Source organism: Spinacia oleracea, chromosome 6 (genome assembly GCF_020520425.1).
Source record: "Spinacia oleracea cultivar Varoflay chromosome 6, BTI_SOV_V1, whole genome shotgun sequence".
Taxonomy (NCBI): domain Eukaryota; kingdom Viridiplantae; phylum Streptophyta; class Magnoliopsida; order Caryophyllales; family Amaranthaceae; genus Spinacia; species Spinacia oleracea.
Genome location: NC_079492.1, coordinates 120,487,077 through 120,510,270, shown reverse-complemented (window position 1 = coordinate 120,510,270; position 23,194 = coordinate 120,487,077). Strand labels below are relative to the sequence as shown.

Sequence of the window (23,194 nt, the reverse complement as noted above, 5' to 3'; positions counted from 1 at the left end):
ACTTATTATTCTTAAATTATTCTTACTTATTTGTCATATAATACAACATCTTTTTCATTTGAAACAAATTTAACTAACGATCAAAATTTTGTAATTCTAAACATTTAATTGAGCTTGAAGTTAATTCGTGAAATTATGGTTTCTATGCTTTTGCATGAATTAGTGATTAAAGCAGTGTCTCGCCTTCCTCCGAATAATCGGTGCTTAATTAATACTCCCTCTTTCCCATAACGTTTTTCCATTTGGAGTTTTTAACGTTAATTAAGAAATTTGAAATATTGCAATATTTGAAATTATTATTATACATTTGTACTTAAAATTTTATTGGAAAGTATAAAATTTAGTCAAATGCTTAAGTGAAGCTTCAATTTGAAGGAAAATATGTTCTTAGTCCAAATTTACATTTAATGCTAAGGCCCTGTTCTTTAGAGCTGAACTGAACTGAACTGCACTGAACTGAATGCTCCTGAACTGAACTGAACTGAACTGAACTTAACATAATATATTACCGAAATAAATAATAAATAATAAATGATAAATAATAAATGATAAATAATAAATAATAAATAATAAATAATAATATAATAATAATAAAAATAATAATAATAAATAATAAATAATAAATAATAAATAATAAATAATAAATAATAAATAATAATAATAAATAATAAATAATAAATAATAAATAATAAATAATAATAATAATACTAAATAATAAATAATAAATAATAAATAATAAATTAAATAATAAATAATAATAATAAATAATAAATAATAAATAATAAATAATAAATAATAATAATAAATAATAAATAATAAATAATAAATAATAAATAATAAATAATAAATAATAAATAATAAATAATAAATAATAAATAATAAATAATAAATAATAATAATAATAAATAATAAATAATAAATAATAAATAATAATAATAAATAATAAATAATAAATAATAAATAATAAATAATAAATAATAAATAATAAATAATAAATAATAAATAATAAATAATAAATAATAAATAATAAATAATAAATAATAAATAATAAATAATAAATAATAATAATAAATAATAAATAATAAATAATAAATAATAAATAATAAATAATAATAATAAATAATAAATAATAAATAATAAATAATAAATAATAAATAATAAATAATAATAATAATAATAAATAATAATAATAAATAATAAATAATAATAATAAATAATAAATAATAAATAATAAATAATAAATAATAAATAATAAATAATAAATAATAAATAATAAATAATAAATAATAATAATAAATAATAAATAATAAATAATAAATAATAAATAATAAATAATAAATAATAAATAATAAATAATAAATAATAAATAATAAATAATAAATAATAAATAATAAATAATAAATAATAAATAATAAATAATAAATAATAAATAATAAATAATAAATAATAAATAATAAATAATAAATAATAAATAATAAATAATAAATAATAAATAATAAATAATAAATAATAAATAATAATAATAAATAATAAATAATAAATAATAAATAATAAATAATAAATAATAAATAATAAATAATAAATAATAAATAATAATAATAAATAATAAATAATAAATAATAAATAATAAATAATAAATAATAAATAATAAATAATAATAATAATAATAAATAATAAATAATAAATAATAAATAATAAATAATAAATAATAATAATAAATAATAAATAATAAATAATAAATAATAAATAATAAATAATAAATAATAAATAATAAATAATAAATAATAAATAATAAATAATAAATAATAAATAATAAATAATAAATAATAAATAATAATAATAAATAATAAATAATAAATAATAAATAATAAATAATAAATAATAAATAATAAATAATAAATAATAAATAATAAATAATAAATAATAAATAATAAATAATAAATAATAATAATAAATAATAAATAATAAATAATAAATAATAAATAATAAATAATAAATAATAAATAATAAATAATAATAATAAATAATAAATAATAAATAATAAATAATAAATAATAATAATAAATAATAAATAATAAATAATAAATAATAAATAATAAATAATAAATAATAAATAATAAATAATAAATAATAAATAATAAATAATAAATAATAAATAATAAATAATAATAATAAATAATAAATAATAAATAATAATAATAAATAATAAATAATAAATAATAAATAATAAATAATAATAATAAATAATAAATAATAAATAATAAATAATAAATAATAAATAATAAATAATAAATAATAAATAATAAATAATAAATAATAAATAATAATAATAAATAATAAATAATAAATAATAATAATAATAAATAATAAATAATAAATAATAAATAATAAATAATAAATAATAAATAATAAATAATAAATAATAAATAATAAATAATAAATAATAAATAATAAATAATAAATAATAAATAATAAATAATAAATAATAAATAATAAATAATAAATAATAAATAATAATAATAATAAATAATAAATAATAAATAATAAATAATAAATAATAAATAATAAATAATAAATAATAAATAATAAATAATAAATAATAAATAATAAATAATAAATAATAAATAATAAATAATAAATAATAAATAATAAATAATAAATAATAAATAATAAATAATAAATAATAAATAATAAATAATAAATAATAAATAATAAATAATAAATAATAAATAATAATAATAAATAATAAATAATAAATAATAAATAATAAATAATAAATAATAAATAATAAATAATAAATAATAAATAATAAATAATAAATAATAAGGAATTAACTAAGGAATTAACTTCCCATAAAATGAAACTTCCCATGGGAAGTTACTTCCCAAGTCAACCAAACATCACCTTATATAATAGAGATACACTTTAATTGACACGTAGTTTTATGAGGGTTAGTTTAATTTATTAAAATAAGATGAAAGTGGGGTATTGAGTTATTATTTATTGCAAGAAATTGATAGTGGAGTGAATTATTTATTGTAGTAAAAAGAGTATGTGAGTAAGTGTGAGGACCACAAGAGGGAGAGAAAGATTAATATAACTGGAAGTGGAGAGTGGAGACCATGATATGCCAAAAATAGAAAGTGTATCTTTTAATACAATACGGCTGAATAAGGAAAGTATATCTTTTAAATAAATACGGAGGGAGTAACTTTTAAATTGTGAAAAAAATTGATGGACAAATATTTTAAAATGTTAAATAGTTACTTTTATACTTCCTCCGATTTTTAATACTCGCAACGGTTGTGATTTCTACACTATTGTTGGTGATTTATACGTAAGATAAAAGATAGTCATGTGAGATCGTGTTAGATTCGTCTTAATGTGTATTTTTAAAATAATATCTTTTATAATTTTTCCTAAACAAAATTAAAGATATTAATGATTAAAATTGTGCATTGGCATGCGTGAAAATGACAAACGTTGCAAGTAAAAATGAACGGAGGAAGTGTGATTTTGAAGAAATATTTTAAAATAAAAAATTTAACACTAAAAAATACTCCCCCCTCTCAAAATAAAAAGTCTTATTTTCCTAATCTGGTGTCCATAAATGATGTTCCTATTTCTAATAAATCATTAATTTTTGTCCATATTACCCTCATACACAAATTTGTAATGCCAATATTGTTCTAAAAGAGACAGAATATTTACTTTGAAAACTGTACTTTTTGATTTTTATTCAACCATGTGTTCGGATTTTGAGGCCCACTTATTAAGTTTTCACACATTCAAAAATGTTGATTAAGGGAGTAATTTGTGTACTTTTAAAGTTGTAATCTTATTGGAAGTTGTTGAAAAATAAAAATAAAATCTTATTGGCCTATTTTTATTTGTATGAATTAGTGAATTGGAATGTTATGTAATCATTTTTTATTGGTTTACACAATCAGCATTGTAATCCAAATATTTTAATTGTTGTTTTGTTATTTTATCTTGAAAGTACAAACAATTATTGCTAATTATCTATGCTATCCTTTTCCTTAATTCACGTGCAAGTCAATGGCCGGAAAAGCTTGGTCAATGCCGAAAACTTACTTTTGGTTGTATTTCGGAAAAAAAAGTTATATTACAGTGCGATTTTACAAAATAAATCAATTATATAAGGTCATTTCTCGCAAATTTTGGGTTATAAAAGTTGATTTAATAACCAAAAAAAGTCACACGTACTGCTCACGTGCAAGTCAATGGCCGGAAACTTTCCTTTGGTTGTCTTTCACAAAAAAAATTACATTAAGGTGTGATTTCGCAAGAAAAATTTACATTAAGGTGTGATTTCACAAAAAAAATTATATAACGTTCTTTCTCGCAAAAATTGGGTTATAAAAGGTCATTATTGATAAATTTGCCAAAAAAGTTCTCAAAAATAGATAAGAAAACCATAGTCGAGGTCTCGATCCATGAGCATACTAAATTACTAATGTCTCTAACAAAGTTTATCATCCATGTTAATCACGTGCAATGTGTTCTTAACATATCTTGTTTGATAAGTCCATATACATATAATAAGGTGATCGAACAGGACAATTCACAAGACATTATTACCTTTTTGTTAGTAGGTACTCCCTCCGTCCCGGAATACTTGACCTGTTTTCCTTATCGGGCCGTCCCTTAATACTTGACCTGTTTCTAAAAATGGAAATATTCTAACAATATTATATTATTTCTCACTCCACCCCTATTAACCCACCTACCCCCTACTCCATATAAAAAATAATTAAAAATCCAACCCCTACTCTCCCCCAACCCCACCCCTTTACACATTTCCCACTAACTACATTAAAATAATACCCCACTATCAACTACTACCTATTAAATTAAATAAGTCAATTCAAGTCCCTTAAACTCTGTGCCGGTCAAACCGGGTCGAGTATTCCGGGACGGAGGGAGTAAGTAAAAAGACACTACTATACGTTACTAAACCAACATCTACCAATCAAACTATCTCAGATTAGTCAGTTCAACAGCTTCAACTACGTATGTCATTTGACTTGAGCTGCTCTCAAGCATAACGCAATTGATAGGATGCGAGTAAGTTCTACTTCTTAGGCCACCAAGTCCACCAGCATGCGCCAAGGTTATTACTATTTACTGTTAAGGTTAACTATATATAGAATGAAGTGAAAGACATTCTTTGTGTATGGAAGATTGAGGCAAAATTACAAAATATATTTAATTGAAGATAGTGACATCGATCCAATGAAACAAAAAATCAGATAGAGTGAAACTTAAAAAGGGGACCTCTTGAAATTATAAGTTCCCATTATGATGAATTCACATGACAACAAGAGTACTTGATGTCTTGATGGCTTGATAAGCACTTCTTGTGAAAACTAACTCGATCGTAGATTACTTATTGGGGTTGGGCCCTTAATTACAACCGTTTTCTATTTAATTTATTTAATACACATGCTTCACCTACCTCTCTCTATCTATCATCCATGGATCTTCCATTTTTATTTTATTATTTCCTTGCTTGTTCATGTAAATTAGAGCCAACTTCAATTATTGTAGTTAGGAATTTGTTTGCAGTTTACCGCAAATTTTTATATACATTCGAGAGTACCTTCCTTCTGGTACTCCCGTGCGTCAAAACAATGTCCTTTGCGCATTTTGTGAAAAAAAAAAATTAATTTTGTAAAAAAATAACATAGAAGAGAAAATAACATATATTTATAGAAAAATAACATAAGTCTATAGGAAAGTAACATAGGTTTAAAAGTGTTTATCTATAAATTTAATAAACTTATATAAATATATTTCACAAAATTTATAGCAAATCTAACTTAATGGAATAAAATGTGATTTTGAGAATAATAATTTCAATTGTGATTATATACTACTATTTTTTCTACTTTTTTTTGTTATATGTTCTTATGTTTATTAAATTTTTTTAATAAAATAACTTAGGAGCTAAATAAAATAACTGTGCATAAGTAAATTAAAAAAATAACACGTGTACTAATAAAAAAACATGAATATAATATAAACTAACATTATTTGAATGAAAATAATAACTTGTTAACCAATTTCAGTACTCGTATATAAAAAAATGTATTTTTAATTGATTTAACATATTAAATGTTAATGACCGTAAATCTATTATTAACGTGTTTGTTAAATATACGATGAGTAACATAGTATAACATTTTTAAAAGAAATATGCTAATGACAAGAAGTAACATGCTTATGAAAATTAATAACATGTTAAATAAACAAATAACGCAATGATCGATATTAGCGAAGGTATTAATATGACATCATAAGTTTATATTACGGACCTAAAAGTATACGGAGTATAACACTTTGCTTCCATTGTTACTTCAAAAAATCTTCAAATTGCTTCACCTTTTGATGGAGATTGAAAAAATGTAAATGGAGAGGAGAGAGAAAGCTCACAAATCGCCCAAAATTGCGATTTGTGACAGTTATGGAGTGAGAAAGTGTCGACAGGGAAATGAAGCGTTTTTTTTCTTATTTTTCTTTATTTTTCAGTCTATTTATAAGTTATAATTTTGACAGTTATGTTATTTTTTTTTTTTTCGTTTGTTATTTTTTTTCATTTCATATGTTACTTTACTTTCTATGTTATTTATGTCGTTTCATATGTTACCCAGGGTTACTTGGTCGCGCGCGTTTTGTGTTGCTTTCGCTGCGTTTTGCCCCGGGAGTACCAATTGGACGGTACTCTAGGGTGTGTAGTTCAGTAATTGGCAGTTTGCAAAAGTCTCAAGCTACTAGCTTAACCCTAGGAGTATTATTGATAAATTATCCTTGCCAGCAAATTAGCCTTGACAACCTAATTTGCTTGGAAAAAAAAACTATCTAATTGGCAGGTGAGTTGTAATTAAAGAAAATTAAAATCAACACCTAGTAGTATTTAGAAAGAGAGACCATGAATTATTAGATGACATGTGTCATCCCATCTTTCCTCGAGCGATTTCCTTCAATATTGTTTAAAGAACGTCAAATTCCCAAAATGCGCCACTTTTTAACTTAATTCCCACCATACCGTCCACGTCAGCATTAAAACCGGTCTTTTTTTTTTTTAACTAAGCGACACTAAACCGCTATCTCAAGTAGCGGTTGACTTAAGTAAACCGCTATCTGAGATAGCGGTTTATAATCACGTACTATTTATAAATGGTAAAAAAAAAAAAAAAACCGCATTAGCTAGGGGTCGAACCCACGACCTTCTTCTTAGGAAACAAATGCTCTATCCACTGAGCTACAGACACTAATGTTTGATAAGGTAAAATTGGAAATGTTTATAATTAATATTAATAAATGGTTAAAAAGAAATAAACACATTAGTTAGGATTTGAACCCACGACCTCCTACATGGAAATAACCCACTCTAACCACTGAGCTACAGACACAATTGATGTCACAAGAGGTTACTTCTATATTATATTTCTATTTAAACTGTAATTCATGTTAAAAATAATTTACAAGTAAGTAAACCGCCATCTGAGATAGCGGTTATGTTTTAATGCAAACCGCTATCTGAGATAGCGGTTTATAACATTGAACCGCCATCTGAGATGGCGGTTTGCTTTAAAACGAAACCGCTATCTCATATGGCGGTTCAATGCTGAACCGGAAAAAAAAAATATTTCTTTTTCTCCCTTGCTTACGTGGACGGTATGGTGGGAAATAACTTAAAAAGTAACGTATTTAGGGAATTATTGGATCTTTAAGCAATATTGAAGGAAATCGCGCTCTCTTTCCTCTATTATTTTGTTTTTTTTTTCAATTTTTTCTTTGTGGTTTGTTTCACAAATTATTTTACAGCTTTAACATCCCAATTTACCTTCCTCCTTCAAAATCAATTCACCATTTAATTCATATAACTTCTTTCACCAAATCTCCCTCCTTAACACTCCATATTAATTCCCCATCTAAGTTGTATATTTTTTCAACTTTCAACCCACCGAAATCACAATCCCTCAACAAAATTAACATTTTATTAAAATACTGCATAACAACCACTATATAATTACCCGTTCATTGAATGGGCTCAGAAGCTAGTTATAATCCTAACACTTATAAAGCTTCATACTTTGATTACTATTCACCCAATAGTGCATTTACGTGCTTGCCCTTCATTTCCTTCTTTGTTTTATTTTGTCTTATTCTTAACAATAGAGCATTTACGGTTTCACCCTTCCATTGCTATACAAAATGTATTGTTTTCTTTGGGTATAATTTCCTTTATATTGTACCTTCGAACTATCAATTAAAACGCATATGGTTTCTATTTCCTGTTACATGTAAATCCAACATCTAACTTTAACATATCATTTCTAGCATTTACCATAAATTGTAAGTTCCTAGCTTTTAAGTAACATTTTTACAAAAATAATTTTGTATACTTTGGGGGATCGTGCGCGCTAGCACACGATCCAACAACTAGTTAATGGTAAAAGTGAAATCCATTAAATAGCAAGCTAGTTTGATAAATTAGATTACAAATCAACTAGAGACAGAAGGATTACGTGAGATGTCACGTCACCTACTTATATTATACGGAGTATATATATAGAGGAAAAAAAGGCTTCGTATTAGAAGACAAACACTACTTGAATCCAAGCCACATTTCATACGAATCGAGAGATGAGTTGTTACTCCGTATACATCATCCAGTTTCATCCAAATCATTCGACAACAACGTTTAATGGATCAATTTAATTCATCCAGTTCCAGGCTAAAATATAAATTTGTGTCACTATCATCCTTTATGGTCCATAATAGGGACCACGTGGCACTTAAATTTCAGTTAATTTACTAATCAAACGTAAAAAGTATACAATTCAACCCAAAGATGTTGTAGTCTTCATAGTTAACACAAAAAGATTAGAAAGATTAGTTTGTCTCTTACGAGAACTCTTTCATTGTTAAAGTGCATGTCTCTCAATAATGCATGGATCCTTTTGCGCTTTTGTTTTGTTTATTTGGTCATCATTTTTAATTATGTTATATTTTAATTTAATTATTAAGTTGATGGATCTAGCTTGTATTAATCATATCTTCTAGAATGATTATGATATGTTCTCAACCAACTCGTGCGGGCTAAAGTTACTTAAAAAGAAGCCAAATCCCTTCGATGGCTTCGCTTGTTGCTTTTTTTTTTTTTTTTTAATTTTTTTTTTATTTTTTATTTTCTAGCTAACTTGTAATCATCATTAAACACGAGCGAACACTCCACCTTCTAAATTACGAGTGAAATTTATCATCCGCTTCAATTTAATTGCTCCATTAAATTTTTATAGTCAAAATTATTCTACTTATATTACATTTTTTTCCACATCTTCGTAACATAACTGTCATGTCTTGATATAGCGAGCTACAGAGTTAGTTATAAGTCAAATCAATCAATAAAATTAGGACATAAGGAGTATTGTTGCCCCACGAACAGATTTGATTTGGTACATTTTTTTGTTTTTTTGGCAACCCATTTGGTACATTGTGTAATTCACACCATCTTAATGGTACCGAGTACTCCGTAGTAGATTAGCACTTAATGGTAATGTAATACAAACAATAAACTACAAATTAATAGGAGGTAGCTTCTTTTTCCTATAGAACTACAAATTAATACGGAGTATGTAAAAGAAATAAAAATAAGTATCCACATTGTTGATTTTTCATATTATTTCTTCTGAGATTACCTCTAATAATAACCAAAAAATTAAATAAATGAAAGCAAAAATCTTTGCCACATAAGCATAATTAGGCACAACAAAAAATTTAAGGAAAGAACAAAACCTATTTTTAGACAATAATTATATGTCCTTCTCTCTTCTCATGTCTGGTGTGAAATTCCAGATTTACCCTCGCCATTCGTTACACTGCGCAGTAGGGCGTGTCTTCTCGTCTCCAGCTTTCAACGGGCAAGCTGACTGGGTTGGTGGGACCATGCAATTGTACTGTAAACATAACACACTTGGAATCTCAGCCGTTGGATTTATCTCAAAACCTGTCAGATAATTATGCTGCAAATATAACGTCTGTATTGTTGCATCCATTATCCGGTCTCTGAAGCTCGCCGGAACCGAACCCATGAACCGGTTGTTGTTTAGATATAGATTCTGAACCGTTGATAGCATTGGTGATACTTGCCCTGATAATCTGTTGTAGCTTAAATCAACGGTGGCGATTGTTACTTGCTCAACTAGTTGAACCGGGCCGAAGAACTGGTTTCTTTGTAGCTGAAGGTTGGAGATTGGGAATGTGAATACTTCGCACGGGATTAAACCAGTGAGCCGGTTCATGCTTAAATCGAGGTAATTCAACCGGTTTAATTTCGGTAAAAGATTGAAAACCGGCCCTGAGAATTTGTTCCACCCAAGTGAGAGGTACTGAACAGAAGGAGGGAGAGAATCCGGTTCAATAGAACCGGTTAGATTGTTGTGCATCAGATCAACCCGGGTGAGGGAATTGGATATAAAAGGAGGGAGTGAACCGGTGAGATGGTTGTGACAGAGGAGGAGATTAGAGAGAACCGGAAGTGAACCAAGCGGGTGAGGGATTGAACCGGTGAGTTGATTGTAGCTCAAGTCAAGAGTGTGTAAGGTTCGCAACTCTCCAAAACCAGCCGGAATCTCTCCGGTTAAGAAATTCCGACTAACGGCGAAGAACCGAAGATTCGACAACTGCGAAACGGTTTCGGGTATTCTCCCCATGACCCGACCAGGAACAATAGTGAATTCAGCCAACGACGAAAGCTTACCAATAGCTGGATCAATCCGGCCAGCTAAACCAGGCGAACCAGCCCGCGGGTCGCCGAGATTGAGAGCGATCACTTTATCCGAATCACAGTAAACTCCGGGGAAGCTACACGGGTCGGAAGTGAAGTCCCACGACTGAAAGAAATTCGACCCGGGAACATCTTTTAACGACTTACGAATCGATTGCAATGCTAGAAAATCAAGCGGGTCCAGCATTGCTATTGAATAAAGACAACATTGCAAACAAACCAAAATGTAGATGACCGCTTTCTTCCCTCCCACCATCATTGCCGCCTTAAACGAAAAAAACACCAGTAATTGATAATGATATACAGATAGATTGGGAGTTATGATCGAGTCGATGATTATATTAACAATGCTTATATATATATATATAAGAAGAGCGAGGGGGTAAATACAGGTTGGAGGAGACAGAGGTGGGAGGAGGTTTCTGCTTTTCCGTGAGAAACTTACCAAACTTCTCGTGTAGGCTTTTAATGGAGGGAGGTGTATGACAGTCAAGAGAGAGGAGAGAGAATTAAAGAGATGATTAGCTAAGCTAGCTTCACAGAGAAGCAAAGATGTAAGTGTTTCTTCTCCAACTGCTGTTTGCTGCAACTTTTGTATAGAGAGAGGAAATTTGTTAATTGGGGAGGCTTGCAAGAGAAGGAGAAATGACTGCTTCTTCTTCTTCATCTAACAAGTAACAACTGGTCTACTTACCAAAAAAAGGTTCACTTTTTGGGGTTTTGGCTTTATTTTATTGTTTTTGATATTATTTTAATAGGTTCGGGGTTTTGTTATGGGGATTTGGGAGAGGGGACCAAACGGTTGTCCGATCCTATGTGGCAATGGTTTTGGTTAGGTTCGGATGACATGTCAGCTTAGTTTGGAGATGGGGGTAGCTATTAGCTAAAGCTTGCTTGTTGCAGTAAACGAGGACCACGTGACTTAGCGGTTAGCCGCTACTAATGTAGAGGACTGAGGAGGAAACAGCTCATCTTCTCTAAAAAGCCATTCACATACGGACTAGTTTTTTTTTTCTTTCTTTCTTTTTTTCTCGTGAAGTCCTTTTCTGATTTTTAGACAATTTTAGGAACTTTTTTTCCTTTTCGTTTTTTATACTTCCTCCGTCTTTTAATACTCGCAACGTTTGGACTTTTGCCACTATTCATATAATCTACTTTGACGATTCTTAGCGCTTTTTATATAAGATAAAACGTAGTCATGTGAAATCTCGTTAGATTCATCTCAATGTGTATTTTCAAAATATCAACTTTTTTATAATTTTTGCATAAAGAGAATTTAAGATATAAATGATCAAAGTTGTGCATTGACATGCGTGAAACTAACAAATGTTGCGAGTATTAAAAGACGGAGGAAGTACTAATTTACTTTTGTGAATAAACATTTTTGCTTTGTTAGGTAAAAAAAATTTGTCATATCCGATAAATATAATTTTAATATTTATTCCGTAATTGTTTAGAGCGTTTCTAACGTTAAGTTAATTACTAAATTATTTTGTCATATCACATCATATTTTAAATTATTTTCTTTCTTAGTTGGTTAATATTTCAATAATTAGCTATTAGCTTGACATTTAACTTATTCCTTATTATATACTTACAACTAAATTTTGTTGAAAGAAACAAATGGTTCAGCAGTAATTTCACACTTCATCTTAACTTGTTGTGCTCCCTCCATTGAATATTTATCTTTAAAGTTTCCAATATCCCAAAAATCATTTAGTTTTCTTAATGAAGTATTGTAATCACATCACTTTCTCCTCGTGGCTTATCTTGTAATTCTCACCAAAAAAAAACAAAAATATAAGAAGTATCACTTTCTATCTCAATCTCATAAAATGTTTTTTCTCTCCCAATTGCAACATTTTTTTTCCCTTTATTATTAATCAACATCACTTCTTAAATTTTGTGAGTACTTCTTAAAATGTCATTTACAAATGGGAAGACAAACATGATGGAGACAGTAATGGTTATTAATACAACAAGTATGATTATCAAAATTTATTTCTAATTTGGTGATGAGTAATGAGTAAATGACTATAGAGGTGAATCGATTTTACACGGCAATGAAGAAAGCTCAGAACACAGTGTGAATTAGAATAATTGGGTCATATCATATGTGTAAGATTAATTTCATTAAAAAATAATTGTACTTTTTAACCAAATAGTTACGCGTTGTGATTAAATAGTTACTTATATTAATTTTTCAGGTGTTAGCACTCGGTTTACCCTTAGGACACTTATATTATTATTAATCATATTCTCTAATTAAATAGTTATCTTTTTAATGCTAACCAAACAATATAATAGGAGACGGCCTACTCATAAAAATACTTATTATACTCGTAACACTTTGGTATCTACCATAATGAATGGAAAAGAAATTCTATATACTCCGTAGTCCGTACGAAGGAGTACTTGGTATCTATTCTCGTCCTTTGGATGGACTTTAATCTAGCATATGTCTCGCACAAGGACCAAACTCAATCTGGCATAAATCAAGCAGAGGGACCAAACTCAAACTGTAGAGGTGGGTCGTGGATACTAGTAACGCCGGCGAGCCAATCAGACTGTTCGGGGTTGGAGACGATATGGATAGGGATGGGCATGGGCCGGATCTGGACCGGGTCTGGTGAGATCCAAACCATATTTTTTAGGCGGACTCAGTCCCGCTCCAGATCCATTTGGTCTGAAAAATTCAGGTCTATACCCAGATTCAATGGGTCTCGGGTCAAAAATGGGTCTAGTGTTATTTGTTTATTTTTAACATTTTTGTCTTAGAAAATTTTCCAGCGCCATTAATTTAACCGATTTACCATCACATATTCACATTTGATACATAAAATATCACAATTTACAAATTAGTACCAAAATACTAATTCATGCATGTATCTAATTAGACTATTTTTAATTTCTAATAATTGACAGGGTATGGTCTGAGAATATTGGACCCAGACCCGCCTTTTAAACACATGGATCCAGATCCACCCCAGTTCCATTGGGTCTCAAATAATTAGTCCCAGACCCTTAAATATGGATCGGGTCTAACTGGGTCTGGGCCGAGTCCTAGACCCATGCCCATCCATAGATATGGAGTTACAAAAGATAATTCATTATCTACCATAGTGTGTTAGCTTTATTTTTTTTTTGTTGGTGCGAATAAGTAACAAGGACAATATAAATTACAAATAGAACTGGGGATTAGGACATCAGATCTATTGTACACAGACCCTCAGTTTTAAATTTTAACCAGTATGTCAAGACCTCATTGGTAGTGTATTATCTTTATACTTGTACTCAACTCATCAAATCAATTTTGACTTTCGTACTCATAAAAAAAGATGCTAGTGAATGTTATCAATGCCTTTGATTTTGGACCACGAATTGATTCTTCAAGGGATCTTAATTCACCTGGTAATTAAGAATCCGACTAATTCACATTCGAGACAGTTGCATGAAGAATGCAAGTACTCCCCGTACAATTTGGTAACCCAAGTCTTGGAGTAGTTAAACAGAGTAGTTAATATCCAATCCAATCCAATCTACTCTAGTTAAAGAACCTGAACAGTCAAGTCAAAAGGTGGTTGCTCACTCTTTGTATACATTCTGACAACCCATTCAAACAGACAACCAACCAACCGTTGAAACAATTCCATAAAATCAGAGTACTAGTTAAAAATAGCCTGCAAGTCAACCACAAAGAAGTACTCCTATCAACACTGAACACAAGTACTCCGTACACAACTTCCATGATGCATCAAGAATGTCCTGCAATAATATCTCACCCATTTGTCCTGAAAGCTGAAAAATATCTCACAAGTCACAACAAAACGGTATCTAAAGTTTTAGATTTAGGCATGGTTATACACAGTGGTTCTCGGTTCTCGAAACTAAGTGTACGGAGACCTACAAAAGGATCTACACATCCACCGCAATCTACTAACTTCCTTTTTGTTCGGTTTTGCTAAAATACTTAATCCATGGTCGGAACTATCCCGCCATTTTGCACAATGTCTTGCTCCAGCTGCAATGAACAATCACCGAAAATTGAGAGATGTAAGGACTTGAGGAGGATAAAATGATAATCGATTAAAATTTGATAGGCAAAACAAGTGAAATAGAATAAAAATATTAATACAGCAGAAAAGATTAAAGATGATGGGTACCACTGGATGAACAAGGGAAAGAACAATCGATATTATGCACAATAATACACAAGATGACAGAGTGAAGTTCTACTGCAGGTTAGTACCTGGAAGAGAATTTCGAATTTCTTTTTCAAAACAATATATTCCTGCTGCAGCTCTTGCAGACAAGCGAGACACCTGCATCAAATGGACAAATGATCATCTTAAGGACGTAAATGACATCCACCAATGATAAGTTGAATAAATTTGTAACAACGTCTTTATCAAATGAAACCAGCCTGTATAGTAAGCCCACAATAGTTTAATGGACTTAGAAGTAAAAGCTGTTAAACTGTAATCATAACATGAACTGCATAAATAGTACGAATTATACCCTTAATTCATAATCATAGTACAGATTATAGAGTTCATAGTTTCCTAACAAAATATTATTCAAGCATAACCCTGCATAAACCATGGACAAATTATGTAAATATGGAAATTTACTCTTGGAAGGTTTCAAATAGTCAAACGAAAGGAGGGAATAATCTTCATCTAATGATCTCAAATGCTATAATCCATCATTAAACGGACACTAGTTTTAAGTAAGACGGGTGTATGGTAAAACAGGGTTTTTACTGGGATAATTACATAAAGGTTAGCTTTTCAAGAAATATAAGGTGACTTTAAATCATAGTCGGGTGACTTGCACTTGAGTTTGCATCAATAAATTTCTTTATGTTTTCAAGTTGCACATAGATAGGTACATGAATGATGACAATAATGATGACCTGAATGCCGAAAGATAATATTTGGTTCGTCAATTAGTAAATTATGGTTGTCCAATGAAAACAGAAGAAATGGAAGTTTATGATGTCAGTTCAGCTAAAAATTTGCTCAATGGTTTGCATGCGAGAGTGACTAGAAGATAACAACAAATACTCATAGCACAGAGTAGGAATTACAACCTCATATTACTTGACTAACGATATCCTTTACATATCACAAACGCTTTTACATTAAAGTCCCTATGAACATTCATACACAATGTTGTATCCAATGACAACATATGATGTAATTTTAACAACGTGGCGGCTAAATCTGGATGAAATCAGTAAATAAAATTTGGAAAAACATTGTAACCTAAACATGAAAATAATCAAGAAGAGGATCTTGCACTAAACATTCAAAAAAATATAAAATTGCTAGATAATCATCTAAGATGATAATCCATATTGGGTAAACTATTCACGAGTACAGAGCACATACATAATCAATAAGTTCTAATCACAATGATTTTTGCTTAAATGAATTCATTAGTCTTATAGCTCAATCAGTAGTAACTAACATATACATCTATCTAAAAAAAATTCAGAAAATTTAATAGAAATACCACAACAATGAAGAACTCCGAAATGACTCGATACATGGGGATAGACTCATGCTGAACAACCCTAAATTGAGAAGGTGACTCCTGAGTCCTAAAGAACAAGATTTAAACTTCAAACTGAATACTTTAAAGGAAAAATTAACAAAATTCATCCCAAGTCCAACTATGAGCCTTCTTCTCATTTTAATCCCAACTAAAGGGCTAATAAAGTAATAATCCTAACTACTAAGTGACCTTTCTCATATTGGTCTCAATCATTAGTTAACCTGTTAAATAGATTACCAACCTATGTGTCGCTTTCTAAGTGGTTTTTTTTTCCCTTTAACTTTAATCTTTTTCTTTAGAAAAAATTAATTTGAATCTTTTATTGTTTAGGAAACATTAACAACAATAATCCCAACTATTGGTGGTTTTCTCAAAATAATCCCAACTATTGATTAACTCACATTTATCTCAACTACTCCGTATTAGCCTGCCCTTCCCAAAACAATCTAACCTTACCAGATACTTGTGAGTGGTGAGTGAGCAGGTTAAATATACTTTTTTTTGTGTGTGTCTGTGTTCTTCCTCCTTTCCCTTTCATATTTGGCTCCTCCCTCCACCTTAGCCTACAATTTTCCTGCCAGTACCACCCACATTGACCACCAACGGCCATGACCGCCCTACCAAATTCCCCACCAAAACCCACTTTACAGTTTGCACCATAATCACCACCTCTTATCTCTAACCTTTAAAATGCATCAACTTCACAACACTATGCTTATTAATAGTGTTTTGGGTGATAAAAGGTTGAAATTCACTATTCATAAGGAATGAAAAATTTGGGAAGGTCCCTTTAGAAGCTCTATATTGAGTTTCCAGAGGTCTTGGGTTCAAATCCCATTCCTAACAACTTTTTCCTTCTCTTTTTTCCTTACTTTTCTTTTTCTTTCTTCTTTCTTCTTTCTTCCCTCTTATTCTATCTGAATTGGAGCCTCTGAAAATAATAAAATAAATAATTTATGACTCGTATTTGGTTCCTTTGTGCATTATGTGCCAATTTTAAGGGGATGTCAAAATTGACGCTCTCTAACTATCTTTTATAAAGACAACACTAATTCATATGCATTGTATTTATGTTTCTTTTACGGGAAATTGCAATTATGTTGAACCATATAATATGTTGCCAAAGTTTGGTTATATTAATTCATTTTCAGTAATCCAAGTAATACTTCGTAAATCATTGTTTTCTTCTAATGATTTCAATGATCACATAGTGTTCAAGTAAATTTTGCAGATTGACAAAAATAATTAAGCATGCATACTACTTTCTATAAAACGGTACCACTGACGTAATTAGATAAATCTAATTAATAACTAATTTACCTTTTAATTTATATACATAGTTTTGATAACTTGGGGGACCGCGCGCGGTCCAACAACTAGTTATTTCAAAGCGCAAGACACAAAAAACAGAGGGAATGTATTTTTGTTGTGTATAAGGTCATATAATTTGTATCAGATCAAGGCGGGTACTATGAATACCAAATCCACTCTCCTCAAATTTTCTCTCTCTTCCTTCCTTATTGCAGTATTCCCTTTTTATTATTATTGAAAAGAAGAAACGCAGAATTATCATATGATAAAAATGAAGATCCATATTTAAACCCCGATGAATAACAATACAAACAAGAACAAAATTAAGGGCTTTTCTAATTCGATCAATGTTAACATCAAGGAAGGATCTTTTGAAATTTTGACGATGATAATGAAGTGAGCGTAATTGATGGTGACGACGGATGGTTAGTTGGTTACAAGGCCTAAGGTGCTTAACTAGTAAGAATTGGGAAGGGAAGAAAAGAGAAGCAAAACCAGAAGCAAAGTCTTGGTTTCACTGCCGAGATTAAGGTCGGGAGGGTGGGCCATCGGGCTGGGCTGCTGACATGCCGGAGAAGCGGTTGTTAACTGACGGTGAAAGGGCCTCGTTACAAGAAGGGGAAAGTGAAATGGAAGGAGATGGGAGGAAATTAGAATAAGAAAAATGTCGGGCCAACAATATTATTAAACATAATCAAATTTGCCGGATGAAGAGGTCAATTAAACACTACTATTTTGGGAAGGGTAAGCTAACAGTAGGATTGTTGTAGGTAATCAATACTTGAGACTAAGAAAACCACAAATAGTTGGGATTATTGTTAACTTATCCTATGTTTTACGCAAAAGTTTTATACTTCAATTTCCATTTTCTTTCTCCTTCTTCATCTTCCTAACAAGCACCGATTCCTAGTCATCTCCGACCACCCAGCCACGCTGCCACCATAAGTCCATAAGCAACAAGCTTCTCCATTCTCTCTCCTCCAAATATTACCAGGCAGGCAGCCTGATTCCACTCGTTCACGGACACCTCTTGCTCGAAAAATTTACATCCCACAGGTCAGTCAAAGAGACAGAGGCTAGGCCATATTGAAGTCCAAGGCACAGATGGAAATGCCTCTAGCATTAATTCAACTATTGCTGCTTTCAATTTCCTTTAGGTAGGAAGCGAGAGACCTTCATCAAAAGAGCCCTGATCACTTGTTTAATTGTGGGCAATGGCACCACAGTGACACAAAAAAGAAGTTTGACAATTGTATAACATGTTTCCACATATCCTGCTTCAATTAGGTGCACTACGCACATCTTCGTCTCACACGTTGCGCATAAGATATAGGAATTTTTTGTTTCCTTATACTTTCAACCTTTCACATTTCCTAGCCTAGGCACCCAGGTAACTCTTCTTGAAAGTCTAAAATCCAATACTACTCTCACCAACTGAATAAAAGAGACATGCACTTCTGCTGTATTTTTACAATTAAGATTTTTCCATTTCCAGGCCAGATGGTATTGCGTGTTAGATCTCAAAACCACAGGTGTTGATACCTGTTAGTACAAAAAAATAGCTAGAAGGGCTGAGTCTCCTGAGCGATGGCTGAAAAATGCATCTTTTGTTTGACTAGAAGTACACTGCTAACAAAATGATCTCCGTTTCATTAATGAAATGCAGCGTAATTTGTTTTAAAAATGTATGAATAATTGAGTATTAACATGTTCACTAGTTGTAGCTGAAATTAAGGACTTGTTGACTTAATACTTTTTCCTGCTTTCTATCAGTTTTGAGCAAATGACTTTAAGTTGCCTTAAAATGTCTTCAAAACATATCCAAGTCCCAAACTTATTTTTTCTATAATTGTATTCTTAAAATATGAACATGTAATGACTTCTCGAAAATTAAAAGAAATGGCGGAACCAGAAAATCATCGCTGGGGGGCTAAAAAATCAAAGTCGGAAATTAGTATCAATAAACAAAGGCTAAATATAACATTTTACGCAATTTATAAAGGGAGTAATAATAATATGTTATGTGCTCAAAAGTATGTTATACACATGTTTTGGCTAAAGATTTTAGGATAAAAGAAGAAAGAATAAAAACGAAATGAGTGTCTAACAGAAAAAAAGAAAATACTACAAAAATCATTAATGTTCGGGCAAGTAGGATTCAAACTTGGGAGGTTGGGTACATCTTCCAAAGCACTAATTTCAACAATCCGTAACCACTGAGCCATATTTACACTGTATATACAAGTTGAAAGAAATATACTCGTATACTTCTTTTTCCTGATCTTGTAGGGCGGCTTCCCCTGCCCGCCCCCTAGCTACGCCGTTGCTTAAGACCCTAAACATTTCTTAGAGTGAAGTTAACTACAAATCATTCTCATTTCTCAATACTCCATTCCAGCATCTCAGTTGACGAAAACAACAGCAGGGATAGTCTAATTTGTTTTCTTTTTAATCTTAATCAACTCTAGATCATGTCTCTTGAAGTAAAAGTTACTGAACCAACACAAGTTTTAAGATGAGATGACAATATGAGATGAGGTACACTGTCAAACCCGAGAAAATCTACAATTATCCTTACTGAACATTTCAAGGCATCGCAATCACTTATTGAAAAAGAAAAAGAAAATGTCAGCTGAAGGAAGCAATGATCACTCTATTCCGCCTAATCTAGTCAGCCAACTACCAACGCTAGGTCACAAAGGAGAGAACAGATGCAAAGAGTCCTTAGAACACTTTCTATACATCAGCATAACAGTGTAACATTTTCTTAAACATCCAACACCATGAACATACATATAATCACTACCCTAGATAAAAAAAAAATAAGAAATAGAAACAATGTTCTAAACACCCAAAAGAGGGAGAGGGAAATGAGTCAAAGTAATTAGTAGACATCTTACCCATCACGATTTTTGTCCTCGCAATAAGCTTGAAACTTGACGCATTGGTTTTTGACCCTATGTGCACCGATGCTGCCAAATACATCAAAAATAATCACCCTCAAATGTGGGAATTTAAACAATTCAACTTTACAGCAAAAAGATCAGAGTCTGCTAATATTGAAAATCCCCCCCCCCCCCCAATTCTGACATTAAAAATAAGTAGTTACTCCATATGTGCAGATCAAACACAAAATCAAGTTGTTTCAATTTTAATTGAACAACAAACAAAGTCAAGTCAACTTTGATTCAAAATACGGATTCAAAGCTTAAAAAAAGATATGGAACCCTAGGAATGTACAAAATTCAAGATTGATCAGGAAATACCTAGAACTACTCCCCTTAAACTGATGAGCATGATTTGCCACTTGATTGAAATCTACTACTGGCTGCTCACTGTAAAGCAAAGAAAATATCCATCTTAAAATTACAGAAATTAAGCAAAAATAAATTTTAAAAACAAAAAACTACCCAGAAAAATTGAACTCACAGAGCTTTGCTCAAATTGTCAAGGAGCTTTTCAGAATCTTGAAAGAAAAGGGTTACAACTTCAATAACAAAATCTGGGCTACTCTCGTCCGCTAATTTCTGCAATTGGTTGAACTGATCATCCAAATAACGCTGCCAAAATCATCAAAAAAAATAAAAGTAAATTAGAGCTACAAATTCTCAGATTAAAATCCCAATGAATAGAAAAAAATTGATTAAAACCCAGAATTAGATTTGGGATATACCTCCATGTACAAAGACTTCATATAGTCGATGAATTGCCTCTGCAACATCTGCACAACATCCATGGTTTTCTCTCTTACTCGACAGTCAACACAGCAGCAACTGTTTAATTGTTGATCGATTGAGAAATTAATAGAATATGTCTGAACGTGAATTTTTTATTTTTTTGACGGGAATATATATGATGTTTTCTTACGCAGATTGGAATAAATTCCTGCTTCAGATAAGAATAATATATATATCCATATTAAACATAGTAGACATTCCAAATCATGACTACCCATTTCCCCAAATATGGGTATCGAATATCGACGATGACATTACTTGACATTCCAAATCATGACTACCCATTTTGTCCGTCCATTGAAATTGATGTTGTTGTTGCACGGTAGTGGCTTGAGTTGAAACCACTGATCTCGCCGGAGCCCGTGTCTGCTCGCCGCCGCCCCATCAGCCCGTTATCCTTCTGCCTCCGGTTCATGTCGTAATCCGGCAACGGCTGCCGTCGACATTTTGAGGAGCTGAAACTGTTGTTGTTGGTTGTTGCCGTTATCGTTCATTGTTGTTGATGTCGCTCTCTCTGCTTCCCCTTCCCCAATTACTCTCATCTCTTTAGTTTTCTCTTCTATTAACAGAGACCCAAATCAAGATTCACGAGGTATTGCACCATATCCTTATTTTGGATGTCCTATAACTGTATAAGGCTATAAGTTTACTCCGTTTCTTAAATGGTTAATTTTTCAACCCGTTTTCTCTCATCTCTCTCCTTACGAGCACATTTTAACTACTCATATACATATTTTATCCCCAATTATTATTTATTAATAAATTAAATTTTAACTATATGATAATATTTTAAGGACGGAGGGAGTTTAAATTATTCCCCTACAAGATTTCTCCATGTTTAATAATATGCCATTAAAATAAAGATTTGGAATCCTCAAGACTTCTTGACAATGATTAGACGGCTAATTATAGTCAACTAGTATTTGGGCTTGGCGATGTCCCGGGATTATTTTGTGAATAACAATAAGCATCATATTTTTTAAATGATTTTTATTTTTGAGTTTTTTCAAAAGTTACTTTTTCTATATTATATTAATATTAATTTTACACAAATAATATGTAAAAGGTTATAGCTCAATTAGTTAATGGTCTAAGTGGAGATTGTGGGTTCGAATCTTATGCAAACATTATATATTTCTTTTTTAAATAAAAGTGGATATATAGCATGAATTTATGGATTGAGGGAGAGCGTCAAGTGGCATATAAACGTTTGTAGAAACACAAACTAGGCCCTTAAGTATGCACATCTCTCATTAGTAGGGTGTATAGGTCATTAGGTCCCATAACTTCCACTCACTACAATAAAAATACTACTATCATTTCTTCTGGTTCTAAAAGTTGCTTGTATATGAGATTTGATAGGGGGAAAAAACGAAAATGGAACGATAAAGAAGAAGGGTGCTCAAGATATGTGAGCTGATTCAGCCTCCAATCTTGGTCTTGCCAATTACCTTTAAGTTACTCCCTTCATCCCATAATATAGGAATGTCAAAAATGAAAAAGTGACACTTATTTAGGAACGGAGGGAGTATTATTAATTACATAAGGAGAATATAAAGTATATAGTACTAGCGAGTCTCGTGTGTATTTTTAGGAGTAACATGTTGACCGGCAAAAAGATTAAGGAAGCATAGTTGTATTTGATATAATAATGATGCAAGTAGTTGACAATAAAGAAATATATAAAAAAAACAAATGGGGTGTAAAAGTTACCAAAAATAGATTTGTTTTTTATTTAAGTTGGCTCGTAGGAAAGTAAAAACTAATAAAC

The 23,194-nt window shown here is 30.5% G+C and overlaps 2 protein-coding genes across 2 annotated transcripts; both read right to left on the bottom strand.

Annotated features, from left to right (window-relative positions):
* Positions 1–9,589: 9,589 nt before the first annotated feature.
* On the bottom strand, positions 9,590–11,503 carry LOC110799915 (receptor-like protein 56). Its single transcript, XM_022005185.2, has one exon. It carries the CDS (start codon positions 11,481–11,483, stop codon positions 9,888–9,890), a length of 1,596 nt encoding a protein of 531 aa, XP_021860877.2. The 5' UTR covers positions 11,484–11,503; the 3' UTR covers positions 9,590–9,887.
* Positions 11,504–14,454: 2,951 nt separating this feature from the next.
* Positions 14,455–22,109, bottom strand: LOC110799911 (histidine-containing phosphotransfer protein 1). The gene is made up of 6 exons (XM_022005182.2): positions 21,360–22,109; positions 21,116–21,246; positions 20,953–21,021; positions 20,587–20,658; positions 15,066–15,138; positions 14,455–14,837 (listed from the first exon to the last, which is right to left on the bottom strand). Exons 1-6 carry the CDS (start codon positions 21,420–21,422, stop codon positions 14,787–14,789), a joined length of 459 nt encoding a protein of 152 aa, XP_021860874.1. The 5' UTR covers positions 21,423–22,109; the 3' UTR covers positions 14,455–14,786.
* Between the last annotated feature and the right edge of the window lie 1,085 nt (positions 22,110–23,194).